The sequence below is a fragment of the Mustela lutreola genome, chromosome 9 (genome assembly GCF_030435805.1).
Source record: "Mustela lutreola isolate mMusLut2 chromosome 9, mMusLut2.pri, whole genome shotgun sequence".
Classification (NCBI taxonomy): Eukaryota; Metazoa; Chordata; class Mammalia; order Carnivora; family Mustelidae; genus Mustela; species Mustela lutreola.
This window is the reverse complement of record NC_081298.1, coordinates 28351941-28379193: the sequence shown is the minus strand read 5'-3', so window position 1 is coordinate 28379193 and position 27253 is coordinate 28351941. Positions and strand designations below refer to the sequence as shown.

The window sequence follows — 27253 nt, the reverse complement described above, 5'->3', positions numbered from 1 at the left end:
ATGCATAGGTAGAGAGTGGTGGGGGTGGGGGAGGGAACCTGAGTGCTATGGGGGACGGGCATATGAATGTGAGTGTGTGCACTAGCAGAGTGCTGGGAGCAGGGGCGACAGTGTGTTTGCAGCACACCCGTGTGCCCACGTGCCCGAAGGTGCCTGGCATGCACAGGTTTCCATACTCGATGGTGGTGAGAGAAGGGGAGGGACAGGTATGTCCTCAGTGGCTGATGTACGTTGATGGATGATGGCCAGCTTGGGGCACCTGTTTACTCTGTGCTTAGGCAGTGAAGAGGCCTGCCCCAAACCTGGAACCCACCCCCCAGGGCAGGGAGCAGACAGCCCCTCGGGCTGATCCACGGAGGGGCTGCCTGGGTGGAGGGCTCATGGATCCTGCATTTCCCGAGATGGGGGCTCAGGGCTTGACGCCAGTGTTCCAGGGCTCCGAGAGCCGCAGTGACGCACTTACTTTCTCTGGAGGAGGCCTCGTCCACTTGTGCTCTCCCAAACCCCATGCCAGTGCCAAGTCCAGTCCTCAAAGCTACAGGACACAAAGCTGAGTTCACGGGTCCTAGCCCTTGTGGGGTCTAGTCTCCAGCACAGGCACCGGCCACATGGAGGGACATTGATTGGGGATGGGGTCCTGGGAGAGTGGTGGGATGTGGGAAGACCTATTGGAGGTGGTGGCCAGTGAGCCTCGTCATGAAGGCTGACAGAGGCTGGAGAGCCGGGAAGGCATTCCAGGAAAGGGGAACCACAGGAGAAAAGGTGCAGAAGACAGGAAAGGGCTCTGCACAATCCAGGCAGCAGGGCGGAGTCCTTGGGACATGCTCGTTGGTCGTGAGCAAGAGGGGATGGGGCTAGCCTGGGACTGGGCTTCAGGGGCCATCTGCACAGGAGGCCAGCACTGGGAGCCATCTCCTGGCACCATTGGACAGACCCATCGTGGCGCGGTAGAAACTATCAGCTGCATCGCAGGCAGTACAAATAGGGAGGCACATGGCCTTGTAAATAAAACAGGGGCACTCTCTCCTCCACCCCCACTCCAGGCAGCTCTGAGCACTGGGCACTGTGCCATATCCTTGTAGGGAGCAGGCAGACCCCCTCAGCTCCCTCCACGCAGCAGGGAAACTCCTGAGGGGCCAACAGTCCAGAGCACAGGCTCTGGGGCCAGATGACCCCTATGGCTCACCCCCAGAGGGGAGACTTAGCAAAATCACTCTTCTCAGAGCCTCCGCTTTCTTGAAACTGTAAAAAAAGGGGGTCCAACTGTCTCTCTCCCCAACATCAGATGTGAGTGGTCAGAAGGACCACTGCCCTCCCCCTCCCCGCCCCAGCCCCCAGCCCCCAGCCCCCAGCCCAGCAATGAGCGGGTATTGCCAGGATTTGGCCAGACTCTGATCTCTTCTAGTCACCTGACCGCACCACCGTCCCTGACCTGCATCCTTACCTCGGCTTCCAAACTGGCCTTCTTGCCTCCACCTCCTTTCTCTACAATACATGCTCTCCTTACAGCCAGAGGAGCCCCTAAAACCTAAGCCAGGTAATATCTTCCTTTGTGCCAAACCCTCCTGCAGCCTTCACTGAACTCTAAGCGAGACCTAGAATCCTTCTGGTGGCCATCAGGGCATGACATCTTGCTCCCAATCATGCCAGAGTCTCTATTCACCGCAGGACCTTTGCACTCACCTCTGTCTGCCTGGTACTCTCATCCCCTAGATATCTACACTCTAGCTCCTTTACCTCCTTCAGGCCTACCTGAAAGGCCTTCCCTGGCCACTCTGTATAAAACACTCCCCGCTTCATGGCCCTTGCTCTGTTTTATTTTCCTCCATACCACCTACCACATAACATATCACATGGGTATTTGTCAGTTTCGTTAGTGCCATGGCCCTACCCTAGACTTACCTATAGGCCCTTTAAGAGCAGGCACTTAATCTTGTACCCAGCTATATCCTGTTCAGGTTTAGATTCTAACTCTGCCACTTATGAGACTCCAGGAAATGTCTTAACCCCTCCGGACTTATGGTTTCCCATCTGTAGAATGGGGACGATGATAACAATAACACTACGGTCATTCTAGGCTAACGCGTGTGAAGAACGCAGAGAGGAAGCAGGTCACGCGGGGCAGCCATGGCCATGCGGCAGACATTTAAGGATGGAGGGGATGATGGATGATCACGGCTTTAAGACCGAGGAGCTAAGCATTCTCTCTGACGCAGAACCGGCTCTGGCCGACATACGCATGAGCCCACTCATTGCAGCCCCTGTAAGCAGGCTGAGCCCACTGCTGGCCAGAAGGCACAGAGATGGGGAGGCTCGAAGGCCCTAGTGAGTGTTGGCACGGTGCAGGAGGGACCTGGAGGGGAGGAAACAATGCCTGCAAAGCACTGGGAAAGGTACACATGTGCTATAAACACGCTTTGTGTCCAGCAGGCCTTGGTGGCCCCGCTGAGGCAGGGAGAGCACACGGGGACACCACCCCATCATCCACCATACTTGGTGCCTCAACAACCTAAGGATCTGCTTCTCACCTTCCCATTTTGCAGACGGAGAAACTGAGGCCCAAAGGTGGGGCCTGGACAGGCTGAGGACCCAGGTGAGTCCTTCTGACCGCAGGCCCCACTGTTCCTCTAGGGAGAGGGCCGGGCTGTCCCATGGGTCCCACGTGTGCATGAGGTCACAGAACAGAGACCCCTCACTTCACTGTCACGATGACAGCCTGGCTAGGGGACTGCTATTGTCGCTGTCCCCTTCCTCCAGCTGAGGAAGCTGGAACCCTGAGAGGCAGAGCAGGGCCAGAAGCAGGACGCAGACAGATAGCTGCTCCTGGGGCTGGAGAGTGATCGCTTCCCCCTGCCACGATGGGGTCCCTTCCAGCTCAGGCTGCTGTATTCTCAGGCTGCCAAGGACGCACACACATTTTCCTAGCCGAGATAAAGGCCCCCTTAAAAGCAACACGCATTTATTAAACGGCATTTGCCAAGGTTTCAGCACACCCTGCTGTCAACAGCAGACAGTCTCTGGATGAGATTTTTTTCCCCAAGCTGACACTATTCACCGATGCCTTTTATAGCGCTCCTTGTAGCTCACAAAGCACTTTCCACAGCTCTTCATTCCCTTAACCCTCAACAGTCCCCGTGCGAGAGGAAACAGGGGCAGAGGTTCCATTTTACAGATGGAGAAAGTGAGGGTCAGAACAGGGAAAGGCCCTTGCTCCAGAGCCCCTGCTTACAGAGTAAGAGGCGCATGTTGGATTTGAACTCAGGAATTGGTCCCAGAGCTGATGGCCATTCCACCGCCTCCCCTGCTGGAGAGGGAGCCTGGGGTGTCAGCAAGACAAAGGGTGAGAAGGGCTCCAGGCTGAGGCATTGGAGCAGGCAGGAGCCCACAGGAGGGCCACCAAGGTGAGCCTCTGCTTCACAGAAGGAGAAACTGAGGCCGAGAGGGGCAGCGTGTGGGTTTCAGGTCTCGCTGCCACTGAACAGACAGAACGGGGGTCCCACTCGCTCTTCCCAGCCCCAAACCAGGACACGATGACCAGGCAATAATAACAGTAATAGTAACCACGGCGGGACAGCATCACGCACCGCTAATGCCAGCAAGACGACGGGCCTCGCCGAACCACCACAGGGACCCAGCAAGAGAGGGCGGGTACTACTCCCGTTTTACAGAGGAAAAGGCTGACGCTCAGGGTCACGGGGCTGCGGAGCAGTCGGACTTCAACTGCACCCTCACCGGGCGGCCTCACGCAATGAAGGACTTTTTGGGAGCGGCTGACGTCGGACTGGGCCCTCCAAACCCACCGCGACCAAGAGACTGGAGCACTAACGGCATTCACCTTTCATGGTTTGCCAGCTCATTCATCATGGTGCCGACACGGGCAAGCCGTTTTGGACAGCCCGAATTTTAAGTACCAGTTCTCAGGTGTCTTGGCTACCTCCCTCCACCCAGGCTGGCCCTGACATTTGTGTGCTTCTTGACATTTTCGGGATCACTATGACAGCAGGAGGGGCGGGGATCCATGCCATGGCCACGACCCCAGCCACAGAAGTAGTGAGGGCAGGACTGTGCTTTCAGACCAGGGTTACTGCCTATGTGACCTCAAGGCTCTGAGCCTTTTCCTGAAAATGGGGATCTTACTACCCACCTGTTCCTTCTTTCAGCCATATGTATTAGCCTGCCTACTGCTGCCGGCCCCTGTGCTCAGGCCCCAGGAGGCCCAGCAGTGACTAAGACGGACACAGTTCCTACTCTCATGTAGGAACATCTTACATCCTAGCAGGGGACACAAGGCTGAAAGAATGACACAAATACAGAAATGGCTTGGAGTGCTCAGAAACAATTTTGTTGTCATGATAGAGAAGGGGAGACCCACTTACAGAATGGGGTGGCTGGGAAAGGCCCCTCTGATGAGGCGAGATTACTGCTGAAACCTGAAAGAAGCAAGAGCCAGGAAGTTGTTCCAGTAGGAGAGAAGAGCATGTACAAAGGCCCTGAGGCAAGAAAGAGGCTAGTGCCTAAGAGGGCCAGAAGGAGGGCTGCTGTGGCCATAAGCCACAGAGGAAGGAGGGGGTGGATTGAGATGAGGTCAGACAGACAGACGTGGTCCGGAAAATGCCATGCCCCATGGATCATGGTAAGAAGTCTGACTAAGGGCAGTGGGAACCACTGAGAAGTTTGGAGCAGGAGAAAGGAGTATTTAATTCAGTGAGCTGCTCTGGGTGATGACATGGGAGGGGGCAATAGTGGAAGCAGGAAAGCAGTGACAAGGATGCTGCAGCACTTAGGGCCAGGCCTCAAACCCTAGCTCTGCACTTACAAGCTGTGTGACCTTGGGCAAGTCACTGTACCTCTCTGAGTCTTGATTTCTTCATCTGTCCAATAATAATATTTCCCACTTCATAGAATTGTGGTGAGAATTTAATGAGGCGAGGCACAGAGTAATGATTCTATCACAAGGCCTGACATGTTCAATGTCAAGGTGCTCAGTTAGCCAGATCCTATTTTGTCTGGCCCTGACCTCTCCCAATCGCCACACTGCCTATCTCCCTTCACTCCAGGCTCTCTGGCCTCCTTGTTATCCCTGGATCAAAGAAAACTCTTTCCAGCCCCAGGGCCTTTGCACTTGCTATTCCTTCTACATGGCTCGCTCTCCTGATATTCCCATGGCTGCTTCTTCAGTATTATTCAGGCCTCCACTCTTCAGAGAGGCCCTCCTTCTGTCCCCACTCAACCTTCTATGCCTCGTCTTGCTTTCCTTTTCTTCACAGTACCTGTCTCCACCTGATGCAATATTTACTTGGGTCTGTTTTTCTTCCTTACTAGAACATCAGCTCTCTGAGAACAGGTGTTTTTGCCTACCCATGGTTGTTACCCCAGCAACTAGAGCCACCCAGGCACGTAGTAGCTGTTCAAAAGTACTTGTTGGACCAATATTTATAACTAAGAATAGCAAAGTGGTTAAGAGTAAACCGAGGCTAGGATCTGGCTTTAACTCTCACTGGCTACATGGCCATGGGAGGAGCCCAACTTGGCTTTCAGGAGCCTCGGTTTCCTTTTCTGTGAACTGTGGGTGAAGGACTCCACGCTTGTGGGCACATTGGGGGCACTAGACCACGGAGCATATCAAGGGATGTGAGTCAGACTAGTAATGGCTGAAGTGACTCCTGATGTCTAGCATTTGTTTTCCAAAGCTCCCCTGACCCCTCCGCTCCCAGTAAAGTTGGGTGTGGGGGGGGGCAGTCAAAAAAGAATGACAGATCAGTGTGGAAGCCAGGGGTCGTCCCGCTATTCCTGCTCATTTTTGTGCATGTTTAAAGTTTTCCAAAATAAAAAGGTAAGGAAGGAGAGCACGGATTCGAGGCCCAGCTCATCCCTAGCACAAAGGACACTCTGTCCTTCCACCGAGGCTTCCATTTCTGGGGGACACGGTTGGCAATGGAGCGGGCCCTAGGGGTCTACCCCTCTGGCTGGCTCTCCAGGCACAGAGGCTCCCTGCTCGCTTGCTCCGGGCTTTCCATCTCCCCCACTGATCCCTTAGGCTCCTGGAGCCAATCTGCGGCCATCTCACCCCCTGTGCCCACAAGTGGCTGTGCCAGGAAATCTCACAGACACAAAGAGCCGATCTGTGTTGTGGCCTGACTTCCACCTAGTCTGTTTTGCATCTCTCTGGACGGAGGGCCTGGCCAGACACCTGATGGGGAAAATCCATCTTGCGAGGGGGGCTCCGTCAGGAGACCTGCCCCAGCAACGCTCAAGGGAACAGGAAAGCAGTTTCAGCTGTGAAAATAGATGCTTCCTTCACCAGTATGGGACGGAAACCCATCCTGGGAACATGGGCCACCTCCAGCTCCTGGGGAGGATACGCTGATTGACAGAAATACGAGAGGAGCACCAAGAAAGCAGGATGCCAGCCCTCTGGGGCCTTGGTTTCTCCACCTGTCAAACAAGGCTGAGCGATGTCTACCTAACAGCCTGCAGTCAGGCTGATCTGGGTTGTCATCTGGACTCGGTCCGGATGTGGCCTTGGTAAGTTGCTCCACTTCTCTGACCCAATCTCTTCATTAGTCCAGTGATCTGATAACTGTGCACATCGCCCAGGCTAACTGAGTACCACCGGGATCATACAGGCCAGCCAGCATACAGTGCTCAGCCCCGTAAGTGGCTGGAAACAGTGGTTCCTGTTATTATTACTTTAGTATTTTTCCATGGAATTCGGGATCCTGTCAGATTTCTGGCTTTAACAATGGAAACTTCCAGCACAGCCCAGTTTTAAAAAGGCTTGGCCTAGAAGAAAGGGCGCTTGGCATCCCATCCATGCCTTGCTGTGGATCTGGGGTGTGAGCCCACAAGTGCTGGGCTCTCTTGTCCAGTGGGGCATGGTGAGGCGCTCAGCAAGACCACCAGGGGCTCTCCCAGGCTCCCCCTCTGGCTTTCCGGGTCTGGGAGCGCACAATTCCAAACCCGTGGATCCGGACAGAGACACCTAGAGGCAGCCTGCGCCCACAGCCTCAGTCCCAGGAACAGACAATTAAATCCCACTAGTCTGGGGATCGGCTGCAGTCATCCAGCCTCCAAGGGCCCCCACAGCTACAGGGAAAAACCCCAAGCGGAACACCACGCCCTCCCATGACAGTGTTTGTGATTTCGTGCCCAGTGCCTGCAAGAAGCTGTGCCGGGTACTTCACAAAAGTCAGCCCCACTTTGGTAGAGGAGGAAAACCCAGGAGAACAAAGCGATGGTGGCCGCGAGGCTGGCTGGCAGACGTGTGCCGAGCGCTTGCTCCCTGCCAGGCACAGTGGCAAGCATACACGTGTGTGCGTCAATGCACTTGATTCTTGAAACAGTTGCTGAGGTCATCTCTGTCTTCCTGAGGAGGGAACTGCGACACACACCAAGCGCTGGAGGTGGCCCCACAGGCGGCGGAGCTGGGATTCACCCTCCGTGGCTCTCGCTTCTGGATCCAGAACCACCACGCCCACCAGATGCGAACCACGTATGCATATGGCCAGGAAACAAGGAGAAAGCAACAAGTAGCCTCCATGGGGGTGGGGAGGGAGAGACAATCCTGGGGGTGGGTATGGTTCAGAGAAGGAGGAGCTCCCTTGGCTCCAACTGAAAGAGGAACAGGTTTGGGCATATGAAGATAAGGAGGTGCAGGGAAGGGGAGCTCTGCCAGTGGGAACAGCATCCACGAAGGCCCAGAGATGAGAGAGTTGAGCTGAGGGCACGGGATGGGTACACAAGCATTTACCAAACTGGGTCAGATCGCATGTTCGCAAGCCTTGCACAAGCCAAACGCCTCGTGTTCATATGTTTGGGGAATGCTGAAGTAAACAGGGTCCAGTGTGGGATTCTACCACTCTGGGGCTTCTCAGGTCTTAGGGGCTCCCCCGCTTGGCGGGCTGGGCAAACTACGGTCTATGGGGGGCCAGCCAGTCTTGTCAGGTCAGCTTTTGGGGAAATATGTGCCTGAGAGTAAGGCCTGTCAGGGAGGGAGCCCACACAGGCTGCTGCACTTCTTTTCTTTTCAAGTGTTTTTGGAAAAAACTTGGACCCACTCAACAGTTTGGAGCTGGGGAGTGACATGATCTGCATTGTGTTGACAGGCCAGAAATCTGAGCACATTTATAAAGAGGGGTGGGGGGGAGAGCCTTCCATCAGTCCAAGACTCTACAAATAAGAAAATAACCTGTCGCACGGAGCCATTGGAAGCAGCGAGCGAGTGTGTGTGGGCTCCGTACAACAGTTTTAGACTCCCTTCCTCTCACACACCCCCTCTCCATCTGTCGCAAAGGGCACCGGGAAGATGCAAGGAGGAATATTCCAGCTCTGGGGGCCTCCAGAGCTTGGCAGCCCAGATGGGGGGCTCTGGTGGAAGTCACATGGCTCCCATGAGCTGCCACTGGCGAGGGGCTCTTGATGTTTCCATCTTCAGTGTGCCTTCCAGGAAGCGACTGTGACTCAGGGAAGGGCTCCTGCCCCAGAAGGAACTCTTGACAAACCTCCATGTGAGCCCGGAGGGGGCTCCTCTCACTCCTTCCAGGCTGGACTAAGTCCCCCTGCCACTTACTCCTGAGACAAGTTACTTCTCCAAGTTGGGACTCGATTTTCCTCATCTGCAAAATGGGGATAAAAAGCCACCTCACGCTTTGTTTTCCTGACTAATGAGATGACATAGGCAGGCCCTCAGCGCACAGTCTCGGGTGCTGTTGCTGTTACCATTCAAAGACATGGATTCTCCTTCTTCTCCACATGTGGTTCCCATCAGGATCTCAAACATGCCAAATGACTACAAATACAGATTGAATCACACCACACCACGGGTCTCCAAGGAGTTGGTAAAGGAATACTTCATGACCAGAAAGGACCCAGAGAACACCATGGGTTTAAAAGAAACTTCCAACAGCCAGAGTCCATTGGGGTCAAAGAGCCCCCCACCCCCTTTGTCTTCTTGAGAAAGAGGAAATGAGACTAATTTCACCAGTTAGGAAAGTACACAGGAGCCACCGCCGTGTCCCCCTCTACCAAAGGGTCAGAAGGTCGCTGGAGAGCCCAGTTGGCCCCCAACACCTGAACCCCATCTTGGCCTGGCCTCCTCTAGGACAGGGGGAGGAGCCAGGGGGAGTCACCGAGATCTACCCAGTAGGGGCCCCAGAAGCCCGTGACCTCAGTGGGACCAAGCAAAGAGCCTGCAGAACGGATGCCAGGTGCTGTGGGGCTGCCCAGGTGTCCCCGAGACCCTTGCCCTACTCCCAGGCTCCGAATGGCCCTCAGAGAGGTTGTTTTAGGAAACAGACCTCACGTCGGCTCCAAGAACACAGGTTGGTGACTTCACTGGCATCTTTTTAGAATTTCCCTTTGGCAGCATTTGTGCTAAAAGCAATCTTTAGTAACTTCTTCTCCTGCCTTCCCCAACCCAGATAATTCACATGACCGGCCCCCTGCAAGCGGTGATCATGTGGGGCCCCAGCAATCACATGACACACGCCCCCCCACCCCACCAGGCTGACAGTTCTTCCTGAGACATTAGTAGTCATTCAATCTCATGCCGCCTTCCTAAGCCTGACATTTGAGTTTCTCACTCGAACAAATCTATTTTCTTGGAAAATTGGACAACTGCCTCCTTCTACCTTCCTGCCCTTCTGTCCTGCCTCTCTTGTGCTTTGTCATAAACTCCACGCTGGGAGCAGCCGAGGGAGGGGGGGCTGCCGCAGCCCCATCCGGCAGCCAGACCAGGTGAAGCCCATGCCGGGGCCCAGAGTGTGACCAGAAGCCCGGAGGACACAGAGGGAAGGAGGCTGGCAGACTTCAGCTATGACAGCGACACCCCACCCCTGTCCCACCACCCTCGGTCAAGAAATGTGTTCTCACCTCCTCAGATTTATTTATTTCAAAGTTAATCTTGGCCCCTCTGCTGCTCCCACTTTTTCAGGCCATTGATGCTGAATGGATTGGAACGGAAGTTTTATGGCCTAATCTTTACCATTTTATAGATTGTTTTTATAGGCAAAAAGGGGAGATTTGCTCACAAGAAGGGTGTCGGTGTTCCCGGCCAGCGCCCCAGGAAAGGCAGGCTGCCCATCCGAACACTTGCTAATCAGCCTCACCAGGTCATTTGCCAGAAACTGAACCACGGGGTCCTGGCTGGAGAAGGGTCTGGAACAGGCATTTAGAAATTAACTTGGGCCCCATTCCCTGTGTCAGGAAAATGAAGTACTTGTGAGAGACACTTGTGCATTTCCAGGCCAGATCCAGGAAGGACGTGGGGCAGGAACTAGGACTTCCGCAGGGTGGAAAGGGTGGCTCGGGCAGCAAGAAGTGGATCAGACTGGAGATGCCACTCACCAAGCAGACTTGAAATGTATCAGTGTTTCCTTCCGCCCAGCCAGGACCCAAACATACTGGGAAGACCCGGGGTGGGGTGGGGGATGCCTACGTAGATCCCTGGGGTTCTGGGGAAATTGCAGGGCAGAGAGAAGCTGCTGTCCACCCCCACTTCTCCCTCCACCCACTCTTTGCTAGTTCTCCCTTCCTCACTGCTATCAGATGGTTACCAGTCTCTAGGCAAATGCAAAAGGAGGGGTGTGGAGGGGAGGTGGGTACTGAGCTCATCTTTACCTTCCTCCTAGAGAAGGATGGTGTGGACCCCTCTGCCTACAACAAGATTCCCCATTCTTCTCCCCCACCCCAACTCCTTTAAAGCCATTACACTGCCACCCAGGCCCTCCCAGGAGACCCATGGTTTTGCAAAACCCTTTAAGAAGCAGGACTCCTGAATGGTGACCTCACCCCTTGGCGAACATACACGGTAGCCTTCAGAGCCTGCCGAGGGCTGGAGACAGCCAGGTGTTTGATGTAGGCCAACAAAAAGACATGCTCAGAGCCACAGGTAACAGCCCCACAGAGCACCTGAACTGCAGGGAGCTGCGTGGAAGCCCGGGGAAGGCAGGCAGGAGGAAGTGGGGGAGCCGGGAGAACAGCAAGGAGCAGACCATCTAGCAAGAGGCTTTGGCAAACCCAGGGACAATCCACCGTGCTTTCGTGCTTTCGCATTAGGATCTGTTGATCACAGCAGCTCACCCCCGGAGTTACTGCGGCCTCCCTTCCTCTCTCTCTCTGCCATACACACACCAACACCGTGTTGCTCCACGCACCAGAGGGAAAGCTCACTCTTCCTTAATGGCAACAGCCTGCTTCTCTTCCCTTCCAGGTAGCACCTGAGGGACCTCTGCCCCGACCCCCTCCTCTCAGACCCTGAAGTCAGACGTGCGGAAAGCATAAGTCCAGGGAAAGAGCTTCTAGAGAAGCCAGGGGCACCTAGCTCAGAAAGCTGCTGACAGCCTGCCTTCCCCATCAGATTGGGCAGGGGCTGGGTGGACCAACTCATCTGGGTACGTCCCACTGCCTAGCACTGGGCCCAGCACAATGCCCACACAGGAGAGAGGGAGAGTGGGTCCTACCCATGGCTGTGTGACCTTGGGCAAGTGGCTGGCCGTCTCTGGGCCTCAGTTTCTGCATCTGTAACTCCAGTTACAGACATGTCTCCCCTTACTACTGCTGGACATTAGCCCAGTGGCTCTCACTGGCGCTCTGGCAGGCCTGGCCCCGCAGTTGGGGGACGGCAGCCGCGGGGGGCAGGGGTGCTTACCTGTCCAGGCGCAGGACGCGGCCAGCAGCAGGCAGAGCAGCGGCCCGAGGCGGCCGGGGGCCGGGCCGGCGGGCTCCATGGGCCGCGGCTGCGGAGCGAGGAGGGAGAGCGGCGGTGAGTGCGCGCTCGGGCGGGCGCAGGCTGGAGCGGGGAAATGACTAAGGCTCCCCCCTCTTCTCCCCCCCCACCTCCCCTCCCGGCCGGGCTTCCCCCCCCCCCTCGGAACAGGCGCCTGGAGCGGCTTAGGAGCCGCCGTCACCGCTGCGATTTTCGGAGAACACCACCCCCCAACCCCGAGAGATCTAGAGACCGAGACGGGGAGAGACCCCAAGCGCGCGAGAAATAAAGCCAGGGAACGGCCAGGGAGAGGCGGCAGGAGAGAAAAACAGACCCGAGGGAGCCAGGCGGAGAGCCAGAGACACGGAGAGGCGAGAGAGGGGAAGAGGGGAGAGAGAGAAAGAGGGAGAGAGAGAGAGGGAGAGAGCGAGCGGGAGAGGAGTGAGCGAGGCGGCGCGCAGATCGCCGCCGCCAGCGCGGGAGAGAGGAGGACCGCGCGCGCAGGGGCGAGGGCAGCCCGCCGAGCCCCGCCGAGCCCCGCCGCGCCGCCCCCGCCGCTGCCCACCTGCCCCGCCCGGGCTCCTCGCGGCGCCGGCGGCTCGGCTCGGCTCGCTCTCGGCCCGCAGTCCCGGCCCCTGCCCCCGCCCTCCCGGCAGCCCGGCCCCCTCCCGCCTGCCCTCCCCGCCTCCCTCCTTCCCGCCCGCCCGGGGAGGCTGCGGGGCTCGGGCCCGCCAGCCCAGGGTCGCCCGCCAGCCGCGCGCCCGGGGGGCGGGAGGTGGGGAGGAGGAAGGTGGGGGAGGCGGAGGGCTGCGTTGCCCCCTCGCCCGCGCGGCGGCCCTAGCTCCCCCACGCCGGGCCCCGCGGCTGCAGCCCGGGGAGCGGCTCCGCGATCCCCGCCGCCGGCGCGCCTCGCGAGCGCCCGGGACCGGACGGGCCGCCGGCTGCAACAATGTGCCAGTTCGCGCGCCCGCGCCGCTCCCTCCCCGCTCCCCTGTCCCCCTGTCCCCGGCCCCCAGCTCCGCTCCGCTCGCCCGCCCGCCGCGCTCGGACCTGCGCCGCCGGCGAGGGCTAGGAGGCAGTGGGAGCGCCGCCGGGGCTGCCCAGAGGCCGGGGCCCCCGCTCCACTTTGCGCAAACTTGTTTTTCTAAGGTCAGCGCCGCGAGCTGGCTACATCGTCCTCTTAAGGTGGACTGGGGAAGTTGCGGCCGACCTCCTTCCCCCAGCCTCCGGACTCGGGGCCGCGGCTAGTCCCTGCTTCCCGCCGGCTGGCGAGCGGCTGGAGGCGGCACGGGAGTGGGGGTGGAGGGGGGACGGGGCGGGGGTGTCTGCCTTAGGCCCCTCCCGGAGTGGCCCTGCCCCTGGGCCCCAAAGCTGAAGGCCCCTCTTGAGGGGTGGGAGCAGTGGGCGCGCGCCCGAGGGGCCGGGTTCTTTCAGAGCTGGGCCGAGGTGAAGGAAAAGCAGGAAGTAAGTGAATGTAGGGGGAAGGGGGAGAGGAAGGAGAGAGTGATGGTACAAAAATAGCGTGTGTGTAGGAAGGACTTCAGTACTGCCTGGAAGAGAGGCGCAGGGAAGCAGGGAGGAGAAGGAACGAGAAGGGGGGCTGTGGCTGAGAAACCAGAGGGGAAGGGTCTGGGCTTCCCCAGGGGCAGTGGGCTCTCAGCCAGGTGCGTCTTTGTGGGTAGGGCTGATTGGGAGGGGGTACAGAAGGCCCAGGCAGGGGTGCGGGGGAAGAGGTGGGGCTTGAAGGCCTGGGATCCCAAAAAATGACAGACAGGGGGTAAGATGAGGGAAAAGGAGAGCAGGGGCAAAGGGCCTGGAGACAGAGGACAGAGCCTCCTGGTGAAACCGCTCTCTCTGTCTCTGTCTCTCTTTTTTCCCTGTGCTGTTGGGAGCTGTGCTCCCAACAGCAGCCGGGTCAGTGACAGGGAGTGGGGACGCTCTGGTCACCTGGCAAAGGGACGTGCCAGGCAGTAGGCGGCAGAAGAGTCCCAGACCCTCTGCTAATTGGAGGGACTGGGGTTTGGAAATTAGCTATAACCCATTTTGCTTCACAAGGCCTCAAGGGGATACAAATGAAACAAGGTGGAGGAAGGGCCAGCCCCAGAAATAGAGAGGGAGTTGAGGCCCAGAGAGGGAGTGCGCTTGCTGAAAGCCGCACAGCAAGGCCTGGGATAAAAACAAGGTTTTAATTCCTGATTTCCAGGTTGAAGCCCTTTGCAAAGTGCCCCCCCCCCCCCCCCCCCCCCGTCTCCCCCGGCTCCACCCCAGCCTCCAGTCAATGCCTGGTCCTGGCCTTGTGCTGAGCCTGGGGGGCCTGACAGGGTACACCTGTCACCTGCTGAGCATGGACCAGGCTCCCTGCATTCTAATCAGCCACCCATCTCTTCTGACTCTATAGACTTGAGAGAAATCCCTGACCATTTCTGTGCTCCAGCTTCTTCATCTGCAGTGAGGCTAATAGGAGGACCAACCTAAAAAAAACCGGGTGTGAGGATTAGATAAATTCATATTTGTACCGCGCTTCAAACAGTGCCGAGCGTGTACCAAGTGCTACGCGGCCTTTGATAAATAAGTAAACTGCTTGGCGCTGGTCCTTGGGAGCCCACAGGGTTCTGAGCAGTATTTGAAGTGTAGGGGGATTTTCTTTTCTTTGGGTGTGGGAGGTACAGCGACCCCCGCAAGGTCCCTGTCCACAAGGAATTCACATGCTAGTGGGGAGACAGATAAGTAGACAAGTAAGAAATAATTCATGAACAACGGAAGAGCATCGAGTGTGAGAAGCTAGGGCTCATTCAGATAAGCACTGGGCCTTCCTGAGATGCTGGGAGCTGAGATGCCAGATGGGGCAGCAAGGTGAGGATTTGGGGATTTGCTGTTCCAGGAGAAGGGAGCAGCAGGTATAAAGGCCCTGGGGCCAGCCTTAGTCAGAGGGGGTTAAGCCAAGATGGAGGAGGGTGGTCCAGCCCTTGCAAGGTCCAGCCTTGCAGACCTTGGTAAAAGTATTCTACAGATAGGAAATCATCGGAGGGTATTAAGCAGGGGAGCGCCATGGTCTGATTTATGGGTTTTAAAGGCCACTCTGGTGGAGACTGGAGGGTGGGCCTGAGGTTAGGGAGCAAGGAATCGGGACACCAGTCAGGAGGTGGTTTGGGGGTCCTCTTCATCCGAGGTAGGGGGGTAGGGAATCTCTGACTCTGTAGGCCACATCTGGCCAAGACTGTGAAGGTGACCACCCGAGGTTCCTGGGAAAATCCATCACCCAAATCCTTCTGGGGTGCGAGGAGGGGGCAAGAGCTGCTGCTGAAGGTCAGAGACGAGGCCGTCTCCTGGCCCTGGGCTTCCAGAAGGCTCTGCCATTCACCGTTCCCCAGCACATGCACACACAGACCTGCCTAGGATTAGGAAGCCTCGGATTAGGAAGGATAATAATTGAACCACCTGCTATTTACATAGCGCACCTTTGACAAAGGCGCTAGCAGGGCTGCCCCACGCAGGGGCCCCTTCCATCCTGCCTTCTGCCCCAGGAGCCCTCTGGCTTCGCCCTCCTGGTCCAGCCACCACAGAAAAAAAAAAAAAAATCCTTCACTGTCAGGGCTGGGAGGTCATGGAAACCAATGGGCAGCTGGGTAGGCTGAGGTTGGGGGACAATTTGCCCGAGGTCACACAGAGAGATTATGGCAGATCATTGAGGTGAACCAGCCACCTCCAGAGGAGGCGTCCTGGGTTGCCCTGGATTAAAGTTGAACTGCTTTCATACATAGTCCCTTCATTCATGCGTGTGACAACATTTATTAAACACCTACCATGTGCCAGGCACTGTGCCCTATAGGGCCTGGAGATACAGCAGTGGGGGGGGGGGGAGGGAAGCCAAGCAAAACCCCTGTCTGCTAAGAGCTGACTGTTGCTAGCAGGGGCAAACAGACAGCGTAGTGGTAAGGTGGAAATAAGGCTACAGGGAAACTAAGCGGGGAAGGAGCCCAGCAGTGCCTAGGAGAGGAGACCGGTCAGGCAAGGCCTCTGAGGATGTGATATTTGAGGGAAGGCTGAAATACTCGAGAAGGGAAGCCAGAGGTAGCCCCATCCCTACTCTGCTCTTCTCCGGCACTCCCCATGGGCCACCTGTCAGTAATCCTGGCTCCACCTTCCAGAACCAAACTGCCTCGCAGCGCGACTCCCACCTGGGCACCTTCTTGCTCCCCTCGCCCCCCTTTCCCCCATCCACTCTCCACTCAGCAGCCAGAGGGATCTTTTCTGGAAGTCAGGTGACATCCTGCCCCTGTTGTCCAGGGCCCATCCGAAGGAAGATTCCAAGGAGCATGGGAGGAGGTGGGGAGGGAATCAGGGGCTTTGAAGCCAAGACTTTGCCAATTTGACTGGTGTGACTCAGGGGAAAACAAAATTTTTTTTTTTGTGAGCCTCAGTCTCTCCATCTGTGAAATGGGAATAACCAGGCCCACGCTGACATGAAGGTCATGGTCTGTGTGGTGGGAGCAGCCGTGGTAGGAGTGAATTTGGCGTTTGAGCCTCTGCCCGTGCAGGGATGCCCTGCGTGTGCGCCAGGTCCCTTGACACGTGTCATCTCACTGAGGACCCAGCAACGGCACTGTGTTTCCAGAGGCACAAGGCAACCGGGCCAGCGTCACTCTGCCCAGGCCGGGACATGCCAGAACCTGCAGGGACTTGGCCCCGCCCAGGGCTCTGCTCCTTGCTTCCCAGAACCCTGGGCTGGCGTCAACAGGCAGGCCCGCCAGGCTGCCTTTGTATGGGGCCAGTCAGGAGACTGCACTGCCAACCACCTCGTTTTCTGGGCAACAGGAGCCATTTGGAGTTAGAGGCCTCTGCTGTGGAGCCAGTACAATAAAAATAAAAATAGCGAGGCCTCCCCGGGCAGCCTGGACCTGGGGACCCACTGCCTCCGAGAAAGGAGCTCCCAGTGAGCTGGCCAGCAATCAGGATGGGGACCAGCAGTGGGAGTGTCCTTACTGCACGCCTGCTCTGCTCCCTGACTATGTGGGGTCATGGCCAAGGTTCCCGGCAGCCATTTTATCCCCGCAGAAACAAGCCCACGGGACTGGAGTGACTCGCATCTAGTGAGTGGCTGAGGGGCCGGACCACTTAGGATTTGAACCCAGTTCTCCGGATAGTAACAGGTCTTCTTTGTCCGGCAGCTACTCTGCGTTACAGACATGTTCTTGTGACGTGTTCAGACCACACCGAGGAGGGGTATGGACAGGGCCCTCTTTTTTACATACAGAAAGCTGCCTTAGAGAGGTCTCTGCTCGCAGGTCCCCTGGCCAGACCACGCCATGAAAAGAGTCACCTCTCCAAACCCCAAAGCACTTGACCCCCTTCCTAACTTGATTTCATTTTCCTGGCACACCACGTGACCTGCCAGGGGTTGGGGAGGAGGTCTTTATGGCATTTTGTCCATCTCCTGGATGAGTCACAGGTCAGCCCGGCCCCAGCGGCTCAGTGCTTGGCTCTGGAGGCACATCCTATGATGTAGATGCCAGCGCTGCTCAGGTTCGCCCTGGGGCAAATTACCTTGACCATCTCTGCCTCAGTTGCCTCCACTGCAGATTAACAGAAGCATACCTAAAACGTCTCTTGCAAGGGATGAGTTAATATAGGAAAAGATATTGCTGGCTTGCTGTTGTTTTCTCTTCCTTCCACAGCTCCAGGGCCTTCAACAGTAAACAGTAGGTTATCAGTAAATATGTATTCAGTTAAAGAGGTGACCTACTCAAGATGGCACGGTAAGAAATGGGCAGGGCCTTGAATTGTCGGGGGAGTCTCTCTGGGTTTGTGCTTCAAAGTGCCCCGCTTATAACCACCTGTCCACAGCACCCTGCAGCTTTTCCACCATAGCTGCACAGGGATCAGAGCTGCTTTTTTTTCCTACTGAGCAGGCATCATCGTCATCTGGAGTGATTGTTAATACACGGATCCCAGAGTTCCACCCACAGAGTTTCTGATTCAGTGGGTCTTCGGTAAGGCCTGGGAATGTGCATTTCTAACAAGGTCCCAGGCGATGCTGAGGCTGTGGTCTGGGGACCACGGAGCCCATTCCCAGCATTCCCGTTGGTGGGTTCTGTCTAGCCCTCTGTTTTCTGTCCTCCCTGCCCAAGGGAGAGCAGAGGGGGCAAGGGCATGGCTCAGAGATTGCCGCCGGTGCCCCAGAGCCGAGGGGCCGTGACAGATCACGGAGCCAGGGCCTGGGGGAGCCATGCTGTAATTAGTGCTTTCCAAGGGAAGTCAGCAACTAAGTATCTTGGCAGGCAAAGCAGGCAGGCAGCTCGCCTGAGCTCCTTAGGGGTGGGACCAGGCTGTCAGGCCCTAAACACTGTTCTCGGGCTCTGGGGCTCTGGCTCTGCCAGGAGCTGAGCCCAGCTGTGCGAAGCCAAGCCTCCCCCAACACCTCTGGGTGGGGGTGCCCTGCAGGGTGGTGATGCGAGGGCTGGCGTCCAGACAGAGAGCTGATTGCTTTGGCGCGCACCAGGAGACCCGAGTTCAAGTGTGGGCTCTGCCCATAGTCATACGTGTAGGAGCAGGTACGGAGCCCCAGGCTTGAAGGACTTCAGCGGATTCTCTCATGCTCCTTACTCTGACTCACATGGCCACAATTCTTATCCCCATTTCACAGATAAGGAAACTGAGGCACAGGGAGGTTAAGGGTAAGCTTGTGAGCAGCAGCATGAGACTCTGAATCCAGGAGTTCACATTCCCCAGCTGCTGCTCCCAGTCTCTGCACATTCTGGTTTCTACTTTGCTGAGAGCTGGGGGCCCCACAGTGCAGCTCTCTCGCAGTCTCCCTCACCACCACAGGGCTGGCTCTGTGATTTCCAGGCTCCTCTAGGGCGCCTAGCCCCAGGCCTGTTGACTCGTTGCAGGCACACAAGCATCTGAATAATGAATGAAATAGTGAATGAACAGAAGTAGCAAACTCTTTCCAGTGGTGATGGGCCAGTATAGCTCAGACTGGGATGTGCTTTCAACCCCAGGCTCTGGCCGGCCCAGCAGTGTGATCTTGGGTGCCTCCCAGCCTCCGTGTCCTTATCTGACAACAGTTTGAGGGCAAGATTAATAGATAAAAAGGGTAGGGAGTGTATGAAAGAGAGAGAGAAACTAGGAGGAACAGCCTCTGAGAACCATGGCTGGTGCCTCCTTCTGTCCCGACTTCCCCATCTCAGCTCTGCTCATGTGCGTTTGCTAAGGTGTCTTCCTCAAGCCCTCTCTGTCTCTCTTCCTCCTGACTCACAGTCCTGCCAGGTAGTAGTCCTGCGTCCTGCCAAAATAGACGCAGAATCTGACCACTCCTTATCGCCTATGTCGCCCTCTTATCCCACCACCTCCAGCTCTCACTTGGATTCGAGCAGTCACCTCCTCCCTGGCTTCCTGCTTGCTCTCCAGTCTCCCCATCCTGTTTTGCCTTCTGCCTAAACCTGCCATAGCCTTTCCTGTCCCTGTTATTGCAGTAATACCCAGGACTCGGGCTGGCCCCCAAGGCCCTGCCCGATCTCACCCATTACCCCTTCTCTTGCCCTGGCTCACTCAGCTCCAGCCATATGCATCTCCTCTGCATTCCTTGAATACCATCAGCAGGTGCCCACCTCAGGGCCTTTGCACTTGCTGCTCCCTGGACGCAGAGCCCCCTCTCCTTGGATAGCTTCTAGCTTGCTCTGCTCTGTCTTTTCTTTTGGGTCTCTACTCAAATGCCCCATCTCGTAGAAACCTGTTCTAACCACTCTAAGACTCACATTATTTTTCATGCCCTTACCCTACTTTCTTTTTCTTGATAGCGTGTTACATATACCTCTTGGTTGCTCTGGCTTTCCCTCATCTCTGATTTGAGCTCCATGCAGGGTCTTGGTATTGGATCTCCAGTACCCGGAGCTGTGCCCACACAGAGCAGGGCCTCAGTAAAGGATGTAGACAGAGTGAGAGAGGGCGCCTAGCTGCCAGCAGCTCTGTCCGTGAGATGCTGGTTGCTTGAAAGGGGCATGGGCTCCTCTGCCCCGACATCCCTGCATGGCCTGGGATTCCTCTAGGAACAGATGTCCTCACTGAACTTGGGTTTCCTTCCCAGGCATGGAGGCCAGGACTCCACTTGGCCTCATTCCTGTTCCTGGGAGGAAGTGTCTGTCCCTGGGCAGGAACTGGTCTGGCTCGCAGGGAAAGCCAAAGAAACACACACCACTTTCTCCGCTCAGCTTCTGTGGTCTCGGGGCAGTGGGTGGCCATGCCAGCCTCCACTCCACCACTGCCTCTGGAGCAAGGACAAAGGTGGGATGAGAGTTGCCCCCACCCCCCACCCCGCCCCAGAGCTCGTTAAGTCACAGGAGCCTCAGGGCCATGCAGGGTTGAAGGCTGGGCTTGGAAGCAGATCTCATCTGGCCAGGGTTGGTTCTTCTCATGCCTCCCCACTTGGACAGCTGAGCGACCAGAAGCTCCGTGACGGGTGGAGGATAGCTGTGTGATGTGGAATCAGGAGCAAACGAGGAGATGAACCGACCCTTTGGTACCAAATCCCTTATGTGTCTTCTTTATCCCCAACCCCCCTTCCTCCCTGTCCCACTCTTAAGTGCCTGAAATCTGCCACCTGAAGAAAATTGTAACCACCCCCACCCCCTGCCCCTGGAGCAGAGGAGACTGAGGCCCAGAGAGGGAGACCGGCCAGATTCGGCAATGTTAGCCTGAGTTTGCTCCCCTAGGCTTTCCTCTCCCAGCTTCAAGCAAATGATTAGGTTTAGTCACAAGGTACTTTCCAGGGTTTGGGGCAGAAGGGTGGCTCATATTTAAGGCCTTCTGAGCTCTGGTCAAAGTCTCAAATGAAAGAAATGATCAGAGAGACTCAGGAGCGGCTGGGGTGGGGCGGAGGGAGGAAGAACATGCTGGAGAAACATGAATGATGAATGGGCTCCCAGACTGGCGAACACTGCCCCTCACTGAGCGGGACTGGGAGCTGGGGACAGGGCATTGGGGTTAGCATCAGGGTGGGCCCAGGAAGCCAGAGCTGAGCTGCAAGGCCTTGGGCCTCACCACAGACCCCAGGGCTGCGCAACGCTGCTGGGCTGGTGGGGCCCTTTGAGGGGATGATGGTTTGGCCATGCTTCAGTCACAGACCCGCACTGAGCACCTGCCATGGGCTGGGGGCTGTGCGGGCGCTGGGGACATTCCCGTTGGAACGGGAGCACGAAGATCAGCCCATGGCTGAGATACAGTGTCCTCTGTAGGTACTGAAGCTGCTGGGAGAAGCGTGGCCGGGAGGGTCCTGCTGGGGGAATGGAGTTTCCGGAAGGAAGTGATGCGGAGAATCTCACCTGAATATCAGCAAAAGGAACAGTCTTTTGGCTTTGATTTACAGCAAGATGGGGCCCAGGAGCGACAAGGAAAACAGCATAGACAGATTCCTGGAAGCCACCTCTGATTTTCTGGGACTCTCTACAACTCCAGAATTGAGCCAGCTCTGGGGAGGAGGAAGCCCCCGGAATGACCAAGGCTAGGCTTGCTTGCCTTCATCGCTGTGGGGTGGGACCCCAGACCCGGTGAAGTTCAGGTAACCCACGGATTCTCAGAGTTTAACCTTGTTACTCGTGGATCCAGATGTAGCAGGTCTGGGGTGGCCCCTGGGATTCTCCCATCTCTAATAAGCTCTCAGGTAAGGCCCAAGCAGCTGGTCCATGGACCGCACTTTAAGGAGCAAAGTAGGTGTCTTGCCCAGATGTCCTGGTGGTCTGGGAATCCTGACTGCTGCTCAGGTTCAAGTCCAAATCCTTCAAGGGTGTCATGTGAGGCTCTTGCTATGTTTTAGAGCCCCTTCCTCCCAGCTGAGGGCCTCACACTTGCCACCGTGTGTACAAGAACCTAATGGATCTTTCTCCCACCCCACACAAGGTGCACCCCCCCCCCCCCCCCCAGTGCTTGATGCCCAAGCTTCAGTGGGAAGCAGTAGGCTTCAGAGGCAGCCTGACTGGGTCCAGGTTGCAGCCTCACCAGCTACAGGTGGCGTGACTTTGGGTAAGAGACTTAGCCTCTTTGTGCTTCAGTTTCTCATCTGTAAAAAGCAGAGAGGGGGAAAAAATCCATGATAGTCTCTTTACAGGGCGATTCTGAAGATTCAAAGAAATAATATATATCAAAAGTCTGGCACACAGGCGGCACTCAATAAATGTTCTATCACTTTCCCACCAGTTCTACCTGTCTCTTCAGGTAAGGATCTATGTGTTTTCATCTCATTATTTCAAGTTTTTCTATTTTTGTGTCTGTGTATCTATGAAGAATAGAATGTATTATCCAAAAAGGATGTAAACATTTGTAAATAAACATACATGGAGGTGTATGTTTAAAATGTTTTTCCTGAAAAATAAAATATTTTTGCTGATAGGGACTGTGATAAAAATGTTCAAGATCACTATTTTGAAACGGAGTGGAACTGATAGAAACAGAGAATATTAGAGCTGGAAGGGATTTTAAAAGTCTTCCATTCCCCCCAGCACTCCTTCTCCCACCTGATGCATAAACCTCTCCGGTATGCTAGATTACCTCTAGCAATGGGGAGCTCATTACCTTTCTGGGCAATCCATTTTGTTCAGCAATGGGAATGATTTCCTGAACTCAATGCCTACATGTGTTTCAGCTGCTTCTGAGCTCTGCTCCCCTGTGTCACACAGCTCTGGGATCTTTCTCCTGAGGGCCAGGAGCCAGGCTGTATGCCTAGTAGGCCTTCAATAATGTCCCATGAATGAGTGCAGGTGGCAGGGGGATGAGAGGGGTACCGGAAGGATGACGTTCTTGCCAATTCTCCTTTGGAGGGTACACTAACAGCTCAGTGTCGTGTCCCTCTGGGAGGGTCTCAGTCTAAGTAAAACCTGTCTTTGGGTTTGTCTGCACATGTTTGTATATACATATACGTGCATGGTATTGTGTTTCTCTGTGTGGCTCTGTCTCCATTGCTGTGTGTGTGTGTTGCATTGCAAATATCCATGTGTGCTGGTGCATGTTTTTCTCTAGGTCTTCGTGTATATGTGTGTTGGGGCTGTCCCTGCAGGGATGTGTGACTGCTCTGATTTGTTTGAATCTGTGAGGGTGGCTGTTGTCTACAGATGTCCATGTGTGATGTGCAGGTCTCTCTGTACCTTTGTGTGTCTGCCTCTGTGCGTATGTGTGTGTCTGCATGAGTAGGTCTCCCCTCCCCTACTCAGCCCTACTGGGGAGCCAGGAGTGACTCCCCTGCAGCCTGGTTGACCGAAGGCCCTCTGACTGGCAGGCAGTAAGGGCTTCACACCCCTCTTCTCCTGCTCTGCATGGCTGTGCTAATCACTGGGTTGTATGCAGATGGCAAATGTGTGGCTGCCAGGCTTGGGGGAGGGACTGTGGAGGGGGGAGCAGATGAGCAGAACACCAAGGAGCAAGAAGACAGTTTAAAGGCAGAAAGGGGAAAACACGCCTGCTTGGCTTGGGAGTTCGGGGTGCAGGGTTCTCTCCAGAAGTACGGATTTTATGAAGAGGATGTGATGTCTATGATATTTTCCTTCTAGTTGAGCTAGAGTCTTAGAGTCACAGGATTCTAGAATTCTAGAATTCTAGATCTGGTGAGTTCTAGAATCTCAGCCCCGTGTAACTCTCGACTCTTAGAACCATGTTTGAGGACTCTAATCCTCCTGGGATATTAGTATCTTCAAACACAGATCTTCTCTTTCTCCCTGTTCTCTTGCCTTTCTTTGTATAGAATCATGGCCAAAAAATGACCTTGAAAGTTCATCCTGTCTCCCCCTTGGCTCTGGATGGGGCAGTGGAGAGAGGCTTGTCTACTCAGCTGGGACATTCTTGGGGATGTTGAACTGGAATCTTCCCTTGGCAAGGACTTGTCTCCTGAATGGTCTGGGCTGTCATCTTACCTCTGCCACCTTCTGCTAGGACTGTATTCCCCTCAAAGACAAAGGTGCCTGTGTTTTCGGGATGTATTTTCAGCGTTCAGGAGCTGGTGTAACAGCCTGCAGGTATGAGGAGAGCCAGGGCAGGGCTTTCCTGGGGTCCTCAGCTATGGAGGCTCAGTAACCCAGCCCTGGGGACGAGCGGGCTGCAAACCAGGCAGCCACATTCCCCAGGATGCCCACTTGGGTTATCTCCTTCCTCTTACGGCTCCTCAGAATGACAGCTCAAAAGGTTGGTCCTATTGCAAGGGTCATTCCACTGTACTTTGACCTCCTCCAGGACTCACCCAAACTTCTGAGCATGGCAGCTTTTCAGGCCCTGACTGCTAACTGTCCCATCTGTCCCTCCACACATGTCCAGCCCGCTGAATTCCCTACTTACCTTGAATCTATTGAACTTCTTCAGTCTGCGTGGGCTTGTTCCTCTCTGCTTCTTTGTCATGATGCAAACTTTTATCCCTCTGTGGAATGCAAGGTCTCACTCAACTTTAAGTGCCATGAGAGAAAGAGTTTGACTTATTTAATATTTTATTTCCCAGCATCTGCTGCAGTGTTTGGCACACCATATAGGTACTCAAGATTTGTTGAATGACTAACCGATCAAATATATCCTTCAGAATTTCCCCTCCGAGGCCTCTATCCCCCACCCTCTTATAGGTGTCTCCCACACCTCTACTAGGATTACCCATGGCCCAGAACTTACCCCGCAGATCATGAGTCTTTGCTTCCTGTGTTCGTCTTCTTTACCAGACCAGGAACCCCTTGAAGTTAGGCCTGATCAATTTTTCTACATACAGCGTCCGGTTCAGAGCCTGGCACCCAGCAGGTGCCCAGTAAAAGCAGAGCAGTTGCCAGCAGCCCAGCTTGGTGACTTGAATTCCCCCGTTGGTCCCAACTGTGAGCACTGGTCCAAGCTGTTGGCAACATCTGCTCCAAAGTCTCATTTGCAATTTTACGTTCCCAGGCTCTTGCCACTTAATATTTAATAACTAGGCGGCTGGCCTTCTCTGGCAGCCACTTAAGCCCTTGATTGCCTCTTGTCTGAACTTGGCCCCGAGTGAGGCAGGGACCACCCTGGGGTTAACTATGAGGCCCAAATCCCGAGTCTGGGTCCAGCATCGGGCCAGAGCCTTGGAGACAGAAGGAAGGAATGCCCGTCGGCTTGGGGCTCCCAGATGACGTTTCCAGGCAAGACACAGGGTGCATTTGCTCCGGCTGACTCCTCCTCTCCTCCTCACCATATTAGGCTGGGCCTGCCCCATGCCCTGGTAAGCCAGGGAGGGGGACAGAGAGAAAATGTCTACGGGACCTTCCCTGACTCACATCTGAGCTGGGTGAGGAGGAAGAATCTGGAATCTCCCCCCTTCTGGTTGCTGGGTAGTGATTCCCTCGGTGGGATCCAAGCAGGAAAAGTGGGTCTATCCTATGTGGCTTGGCCCCCAGGAGCCAGGGCCGGCCTATGGGGGCGGGGGGGAAGATGTGGCGCCACGGCGTGGGTGTTGGCATCCATGCCAGCCTCTCCTGGCACAGAGCTGGGGAGCACTTCCAAGTCAGCTGTGGAGGGAGGTGAGGCAGGACGGGAGTGAACCGCCCCCTGGGATTGCCTGAGCCGCTGACCTGTGCTGGGAAATCCCACAGGCCCAGGGAGCCAGCCTCTGCAGGACAGCTAGGGGAAAGGGTGAAGAGCAGTCCTGGGAAGAAAGTTCAAGAAGAGGAAACAGCAAGTGTGAGACTCTGAGGTGAAGACCTCAGAGGCCTCGGGCTCAGGAAACGGTCTTCAGAACGAGTTTCTCAGTGGATTCTGGAGGAAGGTGCCGCTGGAATTCAGGCCTGGGCAATCACAGACTTTTCAGATCCCAGCGGGGACTTTTATAGCATCAGGAGACGTGGTTCCTGGGTCTCGCTTTGCCCCTAACAAGCCCAGTGGCCTTGGGCATGTCCCTGCCCGGCACTCACGCTGTCACTGCCCGCACTGGCTGCTTCCAGTGTGGAGTCCTCAGTTCTCCCCTCCGAGGTCATCTGGCCCAACCCAGGAAGCTGAGAGCCAGGATGGCGGCCTGCATAATGGAAGAAGGTCGGGCCAGACCCTCTGCGCTTTGGATGGGCAGTGTTTCTCAAGCATGGACTCCGCAAGACCCCTTGCTAAGGAAACTGTTTACTGGCACAGAATCTCATCTAACCCCCTGTCACCCTCAACCTCTCTCTTCCCCTCACCCCCTCACCCATTCATAGGGCCTGTTGACAGCACCTGAAACCCCAGTTTGAGTCCCTTTGCCACTTTCCACCTCGCCTATGTTACCACCATCCCCAAACACCACCTGCCTGCCCCTGACACTGTGTCGGCCTGCTCCAGGCTCTCCTGCTCCCACCCTGGCCCCTGCTCTCCTTCCCCAACCAGCAGCCAGGAGGCCTTTAAATGATCTAAACTGGGTCACGTCCCTCCCCTGCTTTTGAAAACCTCCAGGGCTACTGGGGTGCTTAGAATCAAACCCCAGCCCTGTAGTTACCCTTTCTGCCCGGTGCCTCACTCCTCCCTGCCCTGAGGCCGTGCTGTCTGCCTTCCTTCTGCCCTGGCCTCCTTCCTGTCCTGGATGTGCTGGCCAGATCCAACCCAGGGCCTCCGTGTTTGCGGTTCCCTCTTCCAGAGACCTTCCTGGGACTGCTGCCACTGTGGGATCAGCAATGCGCTTCTCGATCTTGTCCCCAGTTGGGTCTCCCGCTGCCTTGAGGCTGGGGGGCTGAGGGTCTAGGATGAAGCCCAGCTTCATGACTCCTGGAATCTCCCCCTTCTGGTTGCTGGGCAGTGATTTTAGCCCCTGCCCCCACTGTGGGTTTCAGCACCCTTTCTCTCCGCTGCAGTCATTGCTATGCTAGTTAATGGAATAACGAGGCACTTTCCCCATTATCTGATGCAAATACCTTCTGGTTGCCAGTGCCAGCTCCACAGCTCCGCTCTCCCTGTGACCTGGCCCATGAACCTCCTACCCCAGCCTCTAGCCCAGGCCAGGCTGGGGCACTCCCGGCCCCCTTGCCCACTCCCCACCAGCTTCTCTGAAGGGCTAGGGCCCCCGGAAGTCACCAGTCCTGTTCTAACCACCTTAAAGCAAGGCCCACTGTGTGAAGGCCTTTTGCTCATTCAGGCTCCCCATGACCGCATACCGTTCTGACCCCCATTGTGTGGACTTGGAGATGGAAGTCTGTGTACCCTCAAATGGAGGTCCAATGGCGTCCAGACATGCACTTCAGGACTTGACCCCCTCCCCCATCCCTTCCTTAGGGCTTTATTCTCGTGACCCCTTGAGACCCTATTTCTCTGTCAGTTACATATTAGCATCTGTATCTACAGACGGAGAGGATTGTGGAGGGTGATGACTGGCTCCCAGGCGCACTGGGGTTCTGGGAGGGAGTGGGACTCTATGCCCTTGCCCGGAGATAGAGTAGGGTAGGAAAGCTCCCAAAGCTTGCCCCCTTGGAAATTTCCATCCTGTGACCCCATATCACCAGGCATCCCTGGCTTAATTCACACAGAGTGCCTCAAGCGTGTCCAAGGCACCTGGAAGTTGCTGAGGCCACCCAGAGAGATACGGTGGGCTACCTCCAAATGATCACGTGTCTC

General features: G+C 55.9%; 1 protein-coding gene and 1 long non-coding RNA gene across 3 annotated transcripts in view; both read right to left on the bottom strand.

Moving 5' to 3' along the window:
- The window catches only part of LOC131807944 (tyrosine-protein phosphatase non-receptor type substrate 1-like), a 38464-nt gene extending 25489 nt beyond the window's left edge, over positions 1-12975 (bottom strand). Inside the window, exons 1-2 of one of the 2 annotated variants that reach the window (XM_059133741.1) lie at positions 12755-12975; positions 11648-11735 (exon numbers count right to left, since the gene is read on the bottom strand). In XM_059133741.1, the coding sequence (XP_058989724.1) occupies positions 11648-11726 (79 nt within the window). In that variant the 5' untranslated portion in view covers positions 11727-11735; positions 12755-12975. Of the gene's footprint in view, positions 1-11647; positions 11736-12269; positions 12349-12754 lie in introns of those variants that run through there. The other variant, XM_059133742.1, reaches the window with a different exon arrangement.
- A 7299-nt stretch (positions 12976-20274) lies between these two features.
- On the bottom strand, positions 20275-24824 carry LOC131807629 (uncharacterized). The gene is made up of 3 exons (XR_009344563.1): positions 24341-24824; positions 24020-24098; positions 20275-21758 (listed from the first exon to the last, which is right to left on the bottom strand). It is a non-coding gene; the product is annotated as an uncharacterized LOC131807629 (long non-coding RNA).
- Between the last annotated feature and the right edge of the window lie 2429 nt (positions 24825-27253).